This window comes from Pteronotus mesoamericanus, unplaced genomic scaffold, assembly GCF_021234165.1.
Source record: "Pteronotus mesoamericanus isolate MK-2021 breed Mesoamerican mustached bat unplaced genomic scaffold, CSHL_Meso_final scaffold_85, whole genome shotgun sequence".
Taxonomy (NCBI): domain Eukaryota; kingdom Metazoa; phylum Chordata; class Mammalia; order Chiroptera; family Mormoopidae; genus Pteronotus; species Pteronotus mesoamericanus.
The window spans coordinates 9403544-9423726 of NW_026555329.1; the positions used below are offsets into that span (position 1 = coordinate 9403544).

General features: G+C 35.4%; 1 protein-coding gene across 1 annotated transcript in view; it reads right to left on the bottom strand.

The window, feature by feature from the left end:
- The window catches only part of AHR (aryl hydrocarbon receptor), a 41398-nt gene that overhangs the window by 7028 nt on the left and 14187 nt on the right, over positions 1–20183 (bottom strand). Inside the window, exons 3-9 of the mRNA XM_054563853.1 lie at positions 8554–8657; positions 8116–8205; positions 5846–5969; positions 4793–4923; positions 2801–3003; positions 1958–2067; positions 1405–1546 (exon numbers count right to left, since the gene is read on the bottom strand). Of these exons, the coding sequence (XP_054419828.1) occupies positions 1405–1546; positions 1958–2067; positions 2801–3003; positions 4793–4923; positions 5846–5969; positions 8116–8205; positions 8554–8657 (904 nt within the window). The remainder of the gene's footprint in view (positions 1–1404; positions 1547–1957; positions 2068–2800; positions 3004–4792; positions 4924–5845; positions 5970–8115; positions 8206–8553; positions 8658–20183) is intronic.

Genomic DNA, 20183 nt, shown 5'->3' on the forward strand with positions numbered 1-20183 from the left:
CTGCTGACATAAAAGACATAGGTAAATACATAACCATGTACCCCTAACTATATGTGCATACAAATATTCACCATGTTCACAGGTTGGAATAGTAAGTATTATAAAGTTGTTAATTCTCACAAAATGAGTTATAGTTTCAGTGTAATCCCATATACAGATTTGAGATCTTGGGATTAGAGAGTAATCCCTTTAGGGATATCTAACCTGTGGACTGCATGTGGCCCAAGATGGCTATGAATGCAGCCCAACACAAAATGTTAAATTTACTTAAAACACTGAGATTTTGTGTGTGTGTGATTACGTGCTGTAATGTCACAAATTCACCATGGCCTAAGACAACCCTTTTTCCAGTGTGGCCCAGAGACACCAAAAGGTTGGACACTCTAATTTTCTGGTGGGAACTGACAACTGATTTCTAAACTGTACATGAAAATATAAAGGGGTGAATAAGAGCCAAGGCAATCTTGATAAAGAACAACAAAAAACCCTAAGTAAAATGGAGGATATACACTCATATCAAGACTTATTATAGAATAATTAAAACAATGTGTTAGTGCAAAAACAGACGACTAGACCAATGGAGCATAACAGAGACCTGAGACAGAACCACAGACACCTCATCTGATCAAAAGGCAGTGCAGTGGAGAAAAGGTGGCCTTTTCAGTAAGTTATCTTTCAATAAATGTTACTGGTCAATTGACTATACATAGCCAACTTTTTGTAAGTTGGTAAAATAGACAAACTTCATTTTAATTTAAAAATGCACTCTAATCCATTAATATACTCACCATGTATGATCTGGGATGTTTATGATTATCCCTGCAAAAATTTCCTACTACATCCTAAAACATAATCAGAAAACTAAAACTTTATGTCACTATAAATTATGGCTAGGGGCATTTCTTCCTAAATATTGAAGGACTTTAAATAAATATAAGGGGAAAAACAGATTTTGATCCTTGCTCAAGCCATATACAAAAATCAGTTCTCTACAGAAAATTTCCAAGGCAAATGTTTGACAGAATAATCATTCCAGAATATATAAGCAACTTAAAAATCACTTCTTGCTTAGAAAACATATGCTAAGCAAATCATTGTTATATTCTTATTTTAAAGAAGGCACTAGCTTTTTTCTCTCCTGTGTATGCCCAGGATAAAACCCTAAAGTTTCCTTCAATTGTTCTCCTCCCATGATTCCACATATTTAGTTGTTCAGTAAAGTTTGTCAATTCTAATTCACTGACATCTTCTTTCTATATTTCTTCTTTTAATTTTTTCATTTTTATTTGCAGAGTAAATTCCCTTAGAATTTATTTTTAAGTTTTCAAGTATAAAGCAATGTAAGACAAAGTGTTATTAAGATAAAAAACAGTAACAACAAACATTCTGAGTCTTTGTGCTTACGTTAGCGGTCTCTGAGTTGCAATGATATAATCCGGTCTCCCATTTTTGTAAACCAAGCGTGCGTTAGACTGGACCCAGGTCCAATGATTGTCTTTGGTAAGAAGCCTGAACACTACCATGCCACTCTCGCCAGTCTTAATCACTAAAAAAAATAAAAATAAAAATAAAACTCAAAATCAACATAGTAAAGAAAATGATAGAGAAGATAGTTTTAGGAGGGAAAAAATGGTTTTAATTTTAAAAAGGGAATGTTTCCCACAGCTTGATATTTTCTAATTTTAAAATATAATCTATATTGATACAAATTTATGAATAATACCATCAAAAAACTCCTTAGCAAAACATGGTACAAAATGATCATTTTCATTGTTATTAAACTTCTGCATGTGGCAGCTGTAGCGCAGTTAAAGAGCGTAACTCAGGTTTATCATAATGGTATGGCACTGAGTAGATCACTGAAACAGCCTCCTTAAACACACTACATTATGTTATGCTCTGAAACAAGTGCTGGAGCATGCGCCTTTTGTCACAGGCACATTCCCCAAGAACTTACTCCGGATGTGGTACTCAGCACAGTAAAGCATATCAGCAGCATGAATAAACTGATACCCGGATCCTCTCATGCACAGCTCTGCTTCAGTATAGCCTAAAACAAGTTTTCCTCTGTTAAAAAAAAAAAAAGAAAAGAAATTAAAATTTAACATAAATGAAGTAACCATCATAAATTCATTAGCTGTATGTTATTTTTTTTTTTGCAACGGGTTTTACTTGACATTCAGTATTTTACATTAACAGGTAGAAAAATTAACCAAATCCATGTAACTGCTCCCTTTTGCTTATGGCTGCACATTTCAGTTTTAGACTATTTTCTCCTCCTGAATAAAGACCATGGAAGTTAATATGGCTAAAGATAAATCTAACAGAGTAGATTATGTAGGAACACAAAAATCTTTAATAAAAATCTAGAATGCTTGTCCTCCATCTATGACAGGCAGGATTTTTCAAACCTCTCTGTGTTTCCATATTAGAAAGGAGAAAAAACAATGATTTGTTATAATATGAATGCTTAATATAATTCTCCATAATTCCCTGGAAGTTACTAAATTTCTAGGGCAAAAAGTCAAATAAAATTTGTACAATTCAAAAAATATAAAACAATCTTACTAATTAAGCACATCATGTTTATGAATTAGAAACTGGGGCAAGTATTGCAAAAAATTATAAGATGATTTGTGAGCCTGATAAATTATCTTAAAAGGAAGACTATACTGATAGAGTATAAAGTAATAATATATAATATTATAATCTACACTATATATTTTACATGCTAAGAGGGACTTACTGCATTGTACAATAAATGCATTTGATGAAATAAAATTGAAAAAGTTTTACTTACTTGGCATCACAACCAGTAGGTGTAAAGTCTAGTTTGTGTTTTGTTCTAAAGATGAAATTTTTGGTTCGGATTTCAAGTATAGACGGTGGCTGAAGTGGAGTAGCTACCGCAAACAAAGCTAGCTGAGGGGGAAGTATTGATCCATCTTTCCCTTTCTTGTTCTGGCCATGAAGATACTTTAACCTCCCTTGGAAATTCATTGCCTTAAAAACATAAAAACAGTTCATTAAAATTAGGTTTAGAATCATTCCTTTTCAAAAGGCTTAGTCATGGCCACAGCCAGCATTCTTGAGTCTGAAAACTGCTTTCATTCCTTTTGCCACAGGAAGCCCATTCAAACGATCCCAAAACAGTATGAAGACCATACTAAAAGGGATAAGTGAAACACCCCTGGCTTTTTAGTGGTCACAGCAAGAACACCTCTACCATTTTCTCAGTTTGCAAGTGCCCCCTCATCGACACCTAGCACAGCTCCTTGCAAACTGCACTCAATATATATTCCCCAACTGAATGAACAGTGATGAAGTCATCGAGTACACATTAATTTTCCAACATACATGAGCTATATTCCACAGCTCATAGTGTATGTCATAGCTCACAATAATCTTTCATATAGAGATAAAATACAATTTTATTAAAACATTAAAATGACTCATCATGAAATCACAAAGAATGAAGAGCTCTATTAAAGATAAAGAATAATTTTAGAAGACAGAGGAAACACAATTTAAGCATAAACATCATTGATTAGTTTAGTTGTTTAAAACAGTAATAACTAGACCAAGGGATAATCTATCAGTATGATAACAGCACAAGAAAGAAAAGACCCAGTTACACTCAGACTCCATCTTAGAAAATACATACTAATTGATCAGCAGTACTGAAGAAAACTATCTTTAAGCAATTCTAACTCTGGGTCAGCAAAATTATCTTCAGAGATAAACACACAAGCAAAGATCATTGTTTGCTAATGTTTAAGATTTGATTTTCTGTTTCAAATTCCTCATAATTCACAAAAGTAATATACAACATGCCTTGTGGTCTCTTTCTCCTGTGCTGGTGGAGTGTGTTATCTTTTTGCGGGGATGGTGGCGTACACTCTGGGATAGTGATGCTATTTTTATTTTCTAAATAAAAAACAGGGCAAGGTTTGACAAAGATTTGTATGCCTCTTTCAGGCATGACAGGCGGCCGAAGACGCTGAATGCAGCATTTTGAGGAAGAGCCCTAAGACGAACGGGACAAGACCTTTTAAGAACAAAGGGTTCAATGATCCTCTCCTCTAGGGATCACAGTATATGTATAACATGCCCCTTTCATAAAGGCTCTGAAAAGCCCTGCAATAAGAAAATCCACTTAAATTTGACAACTAATTGTCTCCCACACTTATCTGAGCACTTTTTTTGTGGGAGGAGGGCAGAGGGGTTGTGCTATCTTAAGGCGACAGAGGATGGAGAGGACAGACCATCTGCACCCTCAGTCTCCTGCCTAAACTGCTCCATGGTTATCCTATCCAGGTGTTCTGACCACGCAACAGCATCTCCTCCCACACAGTGATTCTGCAATCATGGATGTACAACCATTTTTCTACATGGCAGTTATTCTAGCCACGTGGAAGAGGCCAGGATATCTGCCCCGTCTAGCAGGCATTACCTCCAAAGAAGGCAAGCATTCTTTTACTAAAGAAGGGCTACACAGTTCTCTATCATATGCCTTAGAAAGCCCTAAAAATAGGCAAAAGACAAGGTTCTGTGTTATTTCCCTCACTCTTTGTGAGTGCCTCCTAAAGGATAGGGTTTGGGAAAGGATAGTTACAGAAAAGATTCAAAAATCAGAAATAATATGTTAGAAGTTACTTTCCTTATCACATTATCTGATGAAGTAGATTTTTAAAACTGAACTCAAATATAACCAAAGGATACTGGTTTCATTTACTGTTTTATTTCTCTAAATTAATAGCATAGGTCAGAATTATAAGAGTTTGCACCTTACCAGAAAACCAGATGAGTTATCCAGCAGACACCTCAGTCGGCATATGAAGCACCTCTCCATAAACAAGGAGTTTTCCGGGGGAAGCTGGTCTGAGTTCGGGTAGGCAGCCGGCTGTGGGAGGCCATTGGCTTCTGTAGAAACAACAGCAACGCAAATTTACTGTCCCTTTTGCAATAAAGTTCACTGTTTGGAGAGTTGAAATTTGTGTTAATTTCTAAAGTGGAGTCTCTATTCAAGAAACAAAAAGATAATGATTTTCAGAGGCAGAGCTAATGAAAAGAAACTAAAACTTACTGCATTATCATTTGTACCTCACAGAGCTGTACCTTTTCAATTTTGCTTTTATTTCCATTAACCTGTACTGTCAACAATTTCCACATTTTTAATGCCACCTTTTTTTTCTTTTTAGTACTTCCACAAACTTCTAAAAACATGTTTGCATTGAGAAAAGTTTTTTTTTTTAATACGTGGTTATGCTAGCTTGCTTTTTTATTTTATGCCTTTTAAACTCAGAACAATTTACACACACTCCAGTATCAACCTTGCACACTCCTTCCCATCTTTCACAATAGTACAACATGAATAATTTTATAAAATATATTAATATGGCAACATTTTCTTGCTTGATATTCATCAATGGTTGTCACAATATTCCTTAGATTTAGTCGTTTTTGATTAATATCAAATAAAATCATTTTTGGAAGGAAAAGCAATATTTTTTAGTTCATCAGCCTCTTTGTGACCTTCAGCTACAGACACATGGCATTCCACTACTGTCCTGCCTTCACCAAGGAGTTCTATGCCCCTACGGGTTCTCTGCCTCCTTTCGCAGAATTATATTAAAAAACACGAAAGCTATCTTTTTTAAAAATTTATTTTTGACTTAGAGAAACACTGCTATTCTGTTCCACTTACTTATGCACCCATTGGTTGATTCTTGCACATGCCCTGACCGGGGATCGAACCTGCAAACTTGTTCTATCAGGATGATGCTCTAACCAACTGAGTTTCCCGGCCAGGGCCTGGAGCTATATTTTGATAAACAATTCTTACCGTCGATTCTTTGTCCAGAGTCTGCACAAGGTGAAGGGTTTAATGCCCAGTGTAGCTGACGCTGAAATTCAGCTCGGTCTTCAGTATGGATCAGTTCATACACACTCTGATGTATGACATCAGACTAAGGAAAAACAAATTGAAGGGAATAACATGAAAGTACTGATTTAAAGTTAAATATGACTTATTAAAGAAGTTTCAGAACCTACCTATATTAGTACTTGTTAATGGTGATGAATAAATCAAATGTATTGTAAACCTCTCCAGTCATCCAACAGGGGAAAAACTAGAGAGAGACTAGCACTGTAATTGCTAAGCCAAAAGTAATTTGCCACATGAATGTTTTCCAGTCAAATAAGCCAACTCCCCACTCCTTAATTGAACATTGTTATTTTTATCCTTTTTTCATCTTTTAAGTCCTACTTTCTTCACAAAACATTATCTGAACACCCTGTTGACTTCTGTAAGCTTAACAGTGTTCATTATGTATTTTCTTCACTGTTCTCTAACAGTTTTCTTTAGACCAAATTCCTCTAAGTAGACTCCGTAAGTGGAAAGGGCTATGCCTTCACCAGGTCGGAATCCTTCCTCCACCTTTTGTTTCTCAGCATTTATTATAGTGCTGAGCCCTTAACCCCTAAAATCAGCATTTTCCTAACATTTTCTTTACTACAACTCACGGTACTGAACACATTTTTTCATCTGTAACATGTGTGCATATGTACACGTGGAAAAATGTTTCACAAAATACTTGGTAGGATAACATTATATATTCTATTTTATTCCATTCTAAGCAACTGAAAACAATGAATGATATACTGTATCACCATCGTTACCCATTAAGGAGTGTGTGACAACTTGCAATTAAATGGTACCTAAACCACAACCCATGTCAGACACGAATGTTTTCTTAAATAACATCTAGACTAATGTGTACCTATGAGTACACATTACAGACTGGGAAATAGCTAATCTCTGATTTCTTAACTGTTAGGAATCTCATTATCAAATAACTAAGAAACCTAGGCAGTTACGTTTCAAACAGGCCTCTCCGTGGACATTAGTGCATTTTCTTTGTAATTTAAAAAGTCTGAAAACAATTCTACCTCTGGGTCAGCAAAATGCTCTTCAGGAATGCTTTCAGAAACTGGGGTCGGAGCCAGACTCCACTGCTGGAGCTACCCAGAGAAAAGTCTCCCTACAAGCTTGACCTTCGAGCATTAAACCATCTCCACGCGGCCGTTAGCACCATTGCTAGAGCTCCCACCATCTGAAACAGGCTGGAACACACACCTTCTCTTAGCAAACACTGTCAGTGGTTTGCACCGTGTGCAGGTCCATAGCTAATCTTCAGTTTACATAGCAGTATAAACAGTGCTCCTCGCCATCAGCCTTGGCATCACCTGTGAGCTTGTTAGAAGTGAGAATTCATGGGCCCTACTGTGATCTACTGAATCAGAATACCAGGGTTTGGGGCCTAAAGCTACTACAAAATGTTATCAAGTTATTCAGGTGAGTCTTATGCAGGTTAAAATTTAGGAACTTTGATACATAAGTATAGCTACCACTCAGGTGTACTTACCAACTGTGCTCAAATCACATCTTACATGTGTTGCCCTTCGATATACCAAACATCTTACCACTCTACTTATTCACTATTCATTCAATAACACTGAGCAAGCCAGACATGTTCACCTCCTTCAAGGACTTGCAGTCTACTGCTTACAAGTACTTCTGTCTTTTCTTCCCTGTGTTCCCTGCATAACTGTTCATCCGAATCCTATACTTTCTTTAAGTTAGCTAAATACTATTCTCTTCAGGAAAGCTTCTATAATCCTCATAAATTGGAATTAAAGGCATAAACCATGGTATTTTGCTTGAACCTTTACATATCACCTTATTCATTTCATAGTTGTCATGTGTCCACTATGCATACTAATTAGATGGCAAATACCCTCCTGCTTGCCCTCAGTCCTAGTCCTGTCTGCTCCCTGCATGAATGTGTCCTTTATATATGTGCTCCTTAATAAGTGAAAGAAGAAACACAATATGCATAAATCTCATAAACATTTACAGAAATTTTAATGCAGTAAATTATTAATAGTATGAAAACATGTTAGCTGAAAATACATCATTTTTATTCCATAGCATATATTTCAATTGATATTTTTTATATATACAAATTATATCCCTAAAGTATAAGATACATAAAAAGTAGAATGTTAATTTAAAAAAAAAACTTTTTAAGGACCAAAGAAAATCATGTTTACCTGCTGAAATCCCAGATAATCTTGTATAGTAGGAGAAGCATAAAAGACCAAAGCATCTGTAGTGACAACCAACACAAAGCCGTTCAGAGCCTACAAGAAAAGATGCTATAAAATTAGTAATGTGACTAACAATACTGTCACTCATAAATATTGACTTCAATTAAGGCTGTTACTTTTACTGCTAAAAAGTCTCTTAAATGGCTGAAATGATTATAGCTTACACACACACACACACACACACACACACGCGCGCACGTGCGCGCACGCACACGCTTATGTGACGGCGGCATCACACGCTAGTGCAGCTCAGATGAAAGTGGCCTGCTACACTGGATGACTTCTAGCTCTAAATAACCTGGAGATAATTAAACTGGTTTGATGAGTTCTCCATTTAAATTGTTGTCCTAATTATAAGGAACGGTATTTACAAAAATTTACCTGTAATAAGAATTCTCCTTCATGAAGGCTCAGGCCATCCCCAAATTTTGTCCCGCAGTTATCCTGGACTCCATTCCTGTCGGCTGGGGAAGACTTTAATGCAACTATGGTAAAAGGGAAAAACAATGACACAGTAAGCAGTTTTAAAAATACGTGGTTTCCAAAGGCTGTGATGGAAAACCTCTGTGTACCAAACAGAGAAACAATAGATATTGTTGTGTCCTCGTACTATAATGGCAGTAAATAATCCTCTGCCAACGGGTGATTTCCAACTCAGATGACAGATTCTTAAAAATAATTTTTGATGAGTTCACTATATTATTTTTGGCATATAACTTAGAAGTTTCAAAGAACTGCATGGTGCTGCTAGAAATACTCCTCCCATTCTTATCTTCTTACTTATGAGAGTAAGGTCCATCAGAATAGTACCAATAAAAAATGATTTTAATACCTCTATATATTTATCTAAATATCAACGAACTAGTGGTGGTCAGGAGAAAGAATCAACCATACACCTTAATAAGAAATACACTTCCATTAAGTTTAGAATTGTCTAGTTTTAGGGTTAAAAAACCTGTTAGTATTATTATTAGGCACATGTTAAATCTATAAATTGACTCATTATGAGTGATTGTATTTCTGATGATGTACCATTCTATCTGAGAACATTTATGTTTTTCATCTGCTCAGGTCTACCTTCTTTTGTCCCACTAGAGTGTGTTGAAGTTATTCACAAAAAAAGAGTCGCACATTAATTTTTTATGTTTAATCCCAAGTATCAGGCATCTCATGAAGTGAATTCTCCTCCATTACCATCTTCTAACTGCTTGTGGATAATATACATGAAAGAAATGCTGGCGGCACTGTGGAATGCTTTACCCTTGGTAGTGGCATAGTGTAATGCTCGCTCTCCTCTCCTCTCTTCCCCTCCCATCTCTCTCATTGTGTGCGTGCATTTGTAACCTGGGAGGCAACAGAGCTGAACTGAAATGATAACTACCATTTACTTATTTAGAATTTTTCCAAGCACTCGCAAATATTATCTTATTTAAAAGCGTGTGAGTGCGAATGTATGAACTCATAGAATTAAGTTCAAATCTTGGCTCGGCCACTTAATGTGTGAACTCTTACAGCCTGTCTTCTAATATGTGAAATGGTAGCCGAAAAAACAAACAAAAAACCATTCTGCACCCTGGCCTGGCCCAGTGACTCAGTTGGCTGGAGTGTTCTGTACACCAGATGTAACTATCCTGTACACCAAAAGGCTGCAGGTTTGATTCCCAGTCAGGGCACATACAGGAGGTAACTGATAAAAATTTCTCTCTCTTTCCCCCTCTCCCTCCCTCCCTCCCCCTCTCTCCCTTCCTCTTTCTCTAAAATCCATTAAATATATTCTTGGGTGAGGATTTTTTAAAAAATTCCCATCCTACCAGATTGTTGTGAATAATAATGGGAATATATGTGAAGTTCCTGGCATACAGCAGCTCAACCATTCAATAAATGGAAGCTTCAATGATTGGCTATATTTCCCAGAGCTTATGGGCTAATTATAAATTATAACCTTTTAGATACAGCCACAATATCTTCCCATTTTTCTATTCTCTTTTAACCTGTTATATTTAAATAAGAGAAACCATTAAACAAAACTGACTTTGCCATTACTTTCAAGACTTCTTATTTCATTAGATTTTTATTTCAGAAAGATAATGAGGCTTGGTGAAGAACCGGAGGCTTATTAATAACCAGGCTTTCTCTTGGTCTGAGCAAAGCATCACGTATATAACCTTTTCTTGTTTGAAGTGTATATTCTGGTGAATTATCAAGTGCATGTGTCACACGGGAATCTTATGCCAAGTTTTCACCTTTGTGGAGTTTGAAACATGTCCCTTTTAAAAGAAAAGGCCAAAATCTAGCCCCTGAATATAACAATTTCAAAAGACCAGAGAACAGATTTCCTTAGGCCAAAAAAATAGTTTGAGGTAAATTAATTGACCTAACAGTTAAGACCGAAGGAAATGCTTAATCTTTTCTCATTTAAAACCAGAAAAGAGAAGGGCCTTTTCTCCCTATCTGTTCTATAAATTTGTTGCTGCTGCTTGCTTTCTAACGGCTGAGTTTGCTTGAATGCTCTAAAACCTCACAACGTCAGGGTTAATAGCACTCCAGTACTTTTCCAAAATTTCTAGTATGCACTGCAGCACAATTTAAGAGTTATACCAGATATCAAAAAGATGTGCCATTAAAATAACAAAACCAAAACCCTTACATTGTAAAACAAACAAGGTAATCTTAAAAAAATGGATATTAACAGTGTCCAACTGAAACTGTCTAAATTATCTTATTAGGAATCTTTTCAAATTAATTTTTGATCAGTGGAACTGGTGTCAGTTCCAATGAGTTATTGGGCCACTGAGGAAATGAAAGGGACCCATCATCTCAGAGTAAGTTACAATTTGTGTCTGGCCTTGTACTGGGGATATGAGCCCATTTAATTAGACATTAGACTGCCCTTATGTAGGGAATCTAAGTTATAGAAATAAAGAACTAGAAAAGAACGTCAAAAATATTAAGGACCAGAATTAGATTTAATTAAAGTATTAGAGGGAGTTGAAAGAGAGGAAAGAGAGGAAAAGAACAAATTCTTTCTAAGCAACAATGCCTATAATTTCTAAATGTTGGAAGGATAATATTTAATATGTGTAACTACTGTGTAAGTAGGAGAAGTGACAAGTCAAGAAGGATCACTGGAATGTTCTTCCAGATATTTCTGTTGTTCTCATGTTTAAGGTTAATAATCAGTAAATGATTTAAGTAAATATTGTGCAAAGATGAATCCAGGAAGGGTAAACTCCCTTCCTGTTCTCATCTAAAAAAGTACTAATGTGACTTTAGGAAATTTATTTCATGTCCTGGCCTTTCAACCGAAACTACATAATTTATGCCGTCTATGGGGTTTGAACTCTTTCTTGATAGCACACCTACTACCTTTCCCTTCTTAAACTTATTAGAAGCTACACTAATTCTACTCATTTCCAAGCATACATTGCTCGCATTGATTAGAACACAACAGCAGAGGAAGAAAGTGGCCGAAGGGCACTGGTGCCAGTGTCGCTCCCTAGCACCTCAGTGGCCTTCACTAATTTCCTTAGTAGTAATGAGATACCTACTGAGCACATATTGTATGCCAAGCAGTTTCCATGTATTATATCTTGTTTAATCTTCAAAATAGTCCTATGAGACTGGACATTCTTGACCTTTCAACATGTTAGGAAACTGAGACTTAGCGAGGTTAAGAGACTTTCCCAAGGTCACAGAGCTTTAAGTGGCAGAGCCTCGATTAAAAACCCAGGTAGCCTGGCACTCAGTGTGTGTGTTATTATTAACCACCTACCAGACTGCTCCCCCTGTGCTAACCACCTGTGACCTTTTGCTTCTTTATCTTTAAATGAGGACAGTGATAACTCTGGAGACAAACTCTTCTGAGGGCTAAAATAACGTGTAGCGTATCTGAGTAATAATACCTGGAGCCTGTTACTGACAGTCAAGGAGATAATGGGCTACAAGGCTGAGTGGACACACCTTCAGACCACGAAGGAGGGCTGACTCGAAGGGCACAACAGGAATAACAGTCTTTTCTCGCCTCTCAACACACAGCATTAAGGACCATCCAGCAGGACTGCTGTGATGCCTACAATATTTCTACAACAAAGACTTGAAAGTACTTCAAAATAGTATATTGTTATAAAAATTATATGCCCAAACAGACACAGAGGACATTTGTAACATTACACCACTAGAATTAAATACATGACAGTTCATAGATTCAAAATGTAATCTCTGAAAAAAAAAATCACCCGCTGATTCTGCTACTTGGGAAGCATTTGATGTACTGAACATTTGTTAAAGTCCCTTCTGTGGGAATACTGCGCCTTTTGAAGTATAAAGATGGGACACTGAACAGTCAGTGGAATATTCAGATAATAAACTAAAAATATTTCAGCTATTTCTTCATTGAGAAACTGATGAAGCAATGACACAAGTAATAATTTAATTGGTGATGGAATTTAACTGTAAATATATTTACAACATTATCAAATTGTCACATTACAGACTGATTCAAGTCTTATTCCCACATGCATTTAACGGTATCCATATTGCCTAATAGGGCACTTCTCCCTTCTTATACATCTAAGCTCAGATTCCCATTGTTCCCTACCAGCTAAATAGTTCCTCTTCCAAACTAATGCTCTGAATTGCTAGAGACAGAAATGCATGAGGAAGAAATATTGGCATATGGTAAGCTATATTTTGTATTTTGTGGCTATATAATTTGCATTTAAACAGGCTGATGACATGATAAATGTCTTGTTTGGGAAAAGCTTTTTTAATCTCTAATTGTTAATATAAATTCAATTTATTTTAAAAAATACTTATCCTTTATTACTTTTGCAAGGAAATTTCATTCCCACATTGATGTAAACATAAAAGAGAGCAAAACAATCACTTACTATAAAATTCAACCAACTACATAAACTTTTATAAATTAAATAAGGTTGAGTAAAGTAGCATTTCTGAGCTATAAGGAAAATGTTTTTAGTGTAGTCTGGAATGGATATTTCTAAATAAATTCCAAAATAATATATTAAATGTACCTAAAAAGAGTTTCTTCTATATACGTTGGGGTAAAAGATATTTCATTTCAATACATGAAGTTTTCTTTTGTAAATGAAGTATTCTTCTTTTGCAGGAAAGAAGCAGCTGAATTTTCATTTTCAGCTGAAAGTTCAGCAACTGAAATTATATTCTAAGTATCTAGGAGACAAAGATTAGGTCTACATAGTTCAGTACTTTCTGATGCTATTGGCAGATTATAAATTTCTAGGCATAAAAAAATCACTAAAGGAAAATAAATTCAGTTTTTTAAAATGTGACTAAGAGTCTATCTGTATGAATGAATGTAGGTTGCATAACTGGTGGTTACTATCTTTCTTAGCAAATCTTAAAAAAAAAAAAAAAAAAATCCTGCAGCTGAAAAAGTCCTTCAGTCTAGACCTACTCCTACTCTTAAGTGGATACTGACTTCCAGTAATGTTACTTAACTTTTTTCCAGTTTTACACTTAGTTATGTGTGATTCTACTGTTAACTATATATTAGGTTTCTGGATTAATGAAACCAACAGGAGCAGTTAACTTCTCTTCTCTGTGGTGAATCAGCTGCATTTAGCTTTCCACACATACAAGAGTGGAATATAAAGTGCCTTCTAGGTGGCGGAATATAATCAGGTGGATCCGCAATTCTCCTCCTCTAGAGACAGGGAATCGCCTGGAAGGCAGGAAACACAATGGCGGCCCCGCCCTCTCCAGCTTCTGATTCAGCGGGTCTCGGGGGCGGGTCCACAGTTTGTGTTGCTGACAAGTTTCCACTTGATACTGACGACCAAGGGCCACATTTTGAGAACAAGGGACTTAAAATATGATAGCTTACAAATGTTCTGGATTTCATTCTCTCATATTTTCTAAAATGACCATTCCTTGTTTAGAGAGTGCACTTAGTAATATGAATGGCTCCAGGAAATAACTCTCATCCCAACTTTGTAAAGATAAAAATGGAAGCACACCGTGTAAGGCTGAAACCCAGGGCAATGGCCGAAACCTCTACAGGTACACACAGCCAGCCAGCATCAAGCACTCTGTACCCACGGTTTACATCCTCACCAAAGCAAACAATGTCACCCCTCCCTGAGTGTCTAGAGTTGAGTGTGTGCCACTTCTGAAAAAGATATGGGGAAATAAATTATTACGTATTATATCAAAAGGCTGAAAAGAGTTTATCAGCAAATTTCTATCATTAAATCAAAATATAAAATTAACTCAACCAAAGGATTCTCAGATGAGATTAGCACCAGGTCCATAGAGACTTCTATGGATACTCAACAACAAAGTTCACCATTAGGTAACGTAGAAGATCAGTATCGTGCAAAAAAATCATTACCATTTATATAACAATTTTAACTATAAAATTTTCTTCACAAATCTCTTATTTTTAGGACAAGTCCACTACCAACTTCAAACATCAGACAAGCAAGCCTTCTTGTTGCCCGTGTGGAGAGGATGACAGTGTGGAACAGCGAGGTTAAAGGGCGTATCTAAGGCCACAAGGTTAGCTGGCTGAACTCGTCTCCATGCCCCCGCCGCCGCCGGAGCTTGGGTCACAGGACACACGGCCCCTGTACCATGCTGAGACAGAGAGAGGGAATGCTGTCTCCGTAACACGCAGACGAGATACCTGAAACTCGACGCCGTCAGGAATCCAGCTGACACTAAAATATTCTGTAAAACTGACCATAATAGGCACCATCACATCATGTGGGCAAATTTAAGGCTAGCAGAAACTGAATGAATTTAGTACAGACAATTCTAGGTTAAGTCAATCCAATCTGACTGCTTATCTCCCTCTTAACCACCTACCGCTGATAGCTGAATGCTTTTACGGCTACTACGGACAACCAAGAACCTCTAGTGCTATTTTTCTTCATGGACTTTCATTTCATTTTTGTTTGCACCTTCATGTGCAGTTTTCTCTTTGGCCCTGTAATTTGAGAACTCTAAACACCAAGGGAAGGCATCCAACGTGTACTCATTTATCCCCTTACCACGGTCTCATATTCCACACACACAAATTTCCTTTCTTCCACCTTTGCCCATCCTTAAAATATCTCATCATTGGTATTTTTTCTTATTCTATATAGCTTTCACTGGAAAATCTGATTCATTTCCATGGTTTAAAATATTATTCTAACTATACTATAATGACTCTAAAATCTAAATCTCAGCTATGAAGAAATACATGAATTTGAGCTACTGATTTAAAACTGGTTAATCAAAAAGTCAAAAAAGCTGTAGGTGTAGGATTTAAACATAACACAAAATGATTGGTAAATACTAGTCATAATGTGCTTCATTACAGATCTTAAAAGTGATTAAAGTAAACACAGTTTCTAAAACACTATAACATGAGTATGTAAGTTTCCATTAACAAGGCCACAATGCATCACAAGAAATCAAATGATTTAGCAAAAAAAGAAAAAGAAAAAGGACTCATGGGCATGTACAACAGTGTGGGGATTGTGGGGGGGAGTGGGTAGAGGTGGGAGAGGGTATAAGGGGAATAAATGGAATGGAAAAAATACAATAAAAAAGAGAAAATACTAAAAATAATCAAATGACTTAACTATACACATTTAAAACCTGTATTTAGAAATAAAAAGAAAAAGGAAAACATTGCTGAAAGTTGGCTGACTTTAATATTACTCTGCCCCTCAAAAAAAAAGCTAAAGGATAAATTTATGACCTACTGGACCTGTTCATGGCCAAGCAATTAAGGAATTAAGGATCCTAGAGTCATATAACACTTAGTAATGATCAAAGAGAAAACCCATTAAAGCAGTAAATTTAAAAGACAGGAAAGAAGCAAAACATATAATAAAGGATGTAATGAGTTTGAATTACTGTTTGAGTCTTTGTTATGTATTTGTCACTGCTGTTTTTTTTTAAAAAGAACTTGTCAAAGCAAACAAAAACCCTCAGAGATGAAAGTATCCTAAAAAAACCATAAAGTATTAGGTTTATTCATAGAATCCAATGAATCTCACACTGCAAGTTAGAATGCGATGAAAAAAATATTTAAATTCCTGATCCAAAGAGATTATAGTATTAAATATAAGAGCCAAGATTTGAATACCACTTCAGCTTGACTCAATAAGAATACTATTCTTTTTATTTATCCATGATACAATTTGCATGGATTTGATTATACCAAGTTCATAACTAAAATTCAAAAGGCTCTCTAAATTTTATACTTTTAGTTATGGAACGTGTCACAAATGTTATAGTTTTTCATGTTTTAGAATGTGACTTCTGGGGGAAAAATATACATCTGAAATATAATCTAAGATGGGTAATACCATGGGTAAATGAAATTCACCACTATTTGATGACTTCAAATGTGCTGATCTTATAGTCAAACAAACCTACATTGAATGTTTCTAGACTTAGGAGAATAAGAAATACAAACTTGCAGTTATAAAATAAATGTAATGGGGCTGCAATATACAGCACAGGGAAGACAGTCAATAATATGGGAATAACTTTGTAGAGGGACAGATACAAACCCATTAAACTTTATAAAATATCAACCCTTAAAAAGGCTTTTTTACATCATTCATTTTTACTGCTTGTTCAAACTCATTCTGGGCATTTATTCCTGTTCTTGTTACACAGATACCAGAACAGGACTGAAATCCAGAGAGACACACAAGCTAAAAGTGAACAAAGATAATAGCTCTCTTTAAAAAACCTAATGAACTGTTAAAGTACCTACCAAAAGAAGACTAAGAAGAGAGCACATATAATTTTTAACTTAAAATAAAAGCCAACAAAGATCCACCATAAGCAGTAAGATAGAATACATGTTAGATTGCCATGTATTGTTAACTGCTGTCGTCTACTCACACAGCTTTCTTAGACTTCATGAGATTTAAAATAATGCCAGCATGCAATTAATGCTACACTTTATAAACTGGTGATCATTTTAAGCATGTGTAATGATTAAAGACATAGATTTTTCCCTATATTACCTAGTTTTTAAAATAACCAGAAAGATCCCCAAACTTAACTTTTGTCAGGCTTAATATAACCTACACTAAACAAAAGCATTTTTTTTTGTTTCTTATGGAAAGGAAAACTTTCCTTTCCACAAAGTTAATTTATACATCTCAGTATTTTTTTAAAAGTCATACAGAATATCCCATGACTCAGCATGGAGAATGTAAAAGATTTCACAGGTAATAATTACATTTTGAATGATGCAATACTTATTATGAATATTTTACTGAATTACCACATACTACATGCTACTGACCTCTACTACTCTCTCACAGAAAGGAAATTTTTGTGCCTTTTACCTCGTTAGATACTTGTGTCTCAACAGAGAGCATGGATTTGTTATTCACAACTTTTTAATTATGGTGTTACTGTTGAAAAGGAAAATAATTTAAACACAATACTTGTATGATGATGAGTATTTCAAAAGATAGTAAAGAAATCTAATTCAAATTTTTAAATGCTGAAATTACTCTTACTAAGAATAAACCATTACCAAACCTATTCAGATTGGTCAACAAGCCCAATGCCCACTGTTTGATCCTGGCACTGAGAGACGCAATACAGGAAGAAACAAGCCTTGCTCCTGAGATCAACCAGTTTCAAAGTTGGGGTTGTAACCACTCAAATCCTAGTCTCCTTTAATAAACTTTTATTCATCACAATCACTAAGTTACTTAAACTAAGTAAATGTTTTCCATCTCAGAGGTAACATGGTATTTGAATTTCAGACTCATTTTGTGATGTTTTTATTCCTTTTATGTTCCACTTTTTGCTTTTTAAATTAAAAAAATAAGTTAGTTGACATCTTAACATTCTGAGATTTGGTGAAAAGGTTTGAACCTAGTGGTGAGGATTTTAGGACCTCTTCCAGTCTGTATTTCTGGGACATTAAATGCAAGCTGACTTGTCAAGTCACAGCCCCGAATGACCACTTAGCCGGCCTCCGGCTCCCTGATGGTTTGATTTAATCTATTTTGAGAGGTAAAAAAATTGCACTCGACCATGTTTAATTGCCAACATAAGAAAACAGCAATATTAGCTTTCTGTTATGTGCTAAAAACAAAATAGGCTCTCCAAAAGTACTTCAAAGATATAATAATTTAGAGAAGACAATAATTAAGAGAAGTCTTTGAAAAATAAAAATAAGCAGGTAAGAATAGAAGGCAACAAAGAGCAGAGCTACTGAGGAAACGGAATAGAGCTTAAACAGATTCTATCATTTTAATTAATCTATTATTTCTGTTATTACTATATTATTAATCCTAAAACATGTCTAAATGTGTCCATTGTGCAGAAATAAACAATACACTATCACCTTATTCTGGAATTTGACATATCCCACATTTACAAAGGGGGTGATTTTTTTTAAGCCCAGAGTTCTATTTGTACATCTCATCAATGCTGACAAAAATGTAACAAGATTGCAGACTGCTGGGAAGAACAAAAGGAATATCCAGCAAAGAAGAAAAGGTGCAGTGGCCCAGGAACAAGATGATGTATATAAAATGATGGCAAAGGAGCAAAGGCTATGGCTAGGAACGCCAGGGGCAGTGCCGAAAGCACCAAGAAAGGATGCAGATGATACTAGTTGCTTCAAAAAGGCTTCTAGGGCTTTGACATTTGAGTCCTCAAATACTCGTACACCTTTCACTCTCTGATCCAGCCAATCAGTGACCGTGCTAAAAATGTCTAACTGCAACAATTCAGTTAAAAAAATGATTTCTTGCATCTGGATATTTACAGAGCAAGAATAAATAATTGATACAACCAATATTGGCAAATTGGCTATTAACAGATTATCTGGAAATAGTAAAAAAATAATCTTAAACCAAGCTCCAGAAATATATTTCTAAACACATCATCTAGAATATTCAATATGAATTTTACATTGTTTCTCAGACATAGTGAAATTAAGTTGATATTAATTAAATGCCTACAATGTGGCAGGCATTGTTTTAGGAGTTTACCCAAGATATGGAAGGAAACAGTATTCTCAAGGAATTTCCATTCTAGTGAGAGAAACAGGCAATATATGGCATGTTTAAGTGTACCTCCCAAATAAAGCACTACATGATAAAACATTTGATAATGATTACTTTGTCTGCAGCATAAACAGAGAGCCCAAACTGAAAAACAATTCTCTGAGCTTTACTATTTGGGATATATATAGTTCAAGAGTTGTCAAGGATCAGACATTAGAAGTTTCCTGCGATTATTTCTTTGGTTGAAATCCAAACTAATAACTAACATTTATTAAGTAGCATGTAAATAGCATTTTCTTTCCCTTGAAAATGCTCCTTAAATGTTGCATTACAAATATTTAATATGTATATTTTAAAGGTTTTCACATACTGTTATGTCAGTTCCTGAAATACTAGACCTTGAGCTATTAGAGGACAGAAATGTCTCTTCCCTCTGTTTCTTTTTTGTCAATTCAGAATCTGCAGTGTTTAGAACAAAGCACATTCTTGAATTACCAAATTTATTATAAAATATTTTAATTTAATATTGTAAAGAAACTGCTTCTAATCTTAACATAATTGAAAAATAGCTAAGTCTTGTTCAAGCCCTTCAAAGTTATACTTTAGAATGTTTTAATTAATTATATATGGATAAATATTAGTGTTGTGCTTAAAAACTTTTAAGTATCGCTTAAGCAAGATAGTCCTGGCTCCAAAGTTTAAGAAGATCCATCCAAGTTGGATTATTTAAACTTGCAATAAATAGATGTATTTTCTTGGAAAAATATCTATTGTTACAGTAAAACTTGAGTTTCCTTTCTAACAAGATTGTATGATTACTCGTTTACATTGTTCTTTCCGCAGGAATTCACACACCCCCTGTTTGCATCCTGTTATTCTTTTAGAGCTTCCCTTCACTTCGCTATACTGTTTCCCTAATAGTGATGTTAGCCCACAAGAACCCTAATCACTCTCAGCATGCTCCAGGTCTCCTCGTTTGCGTTG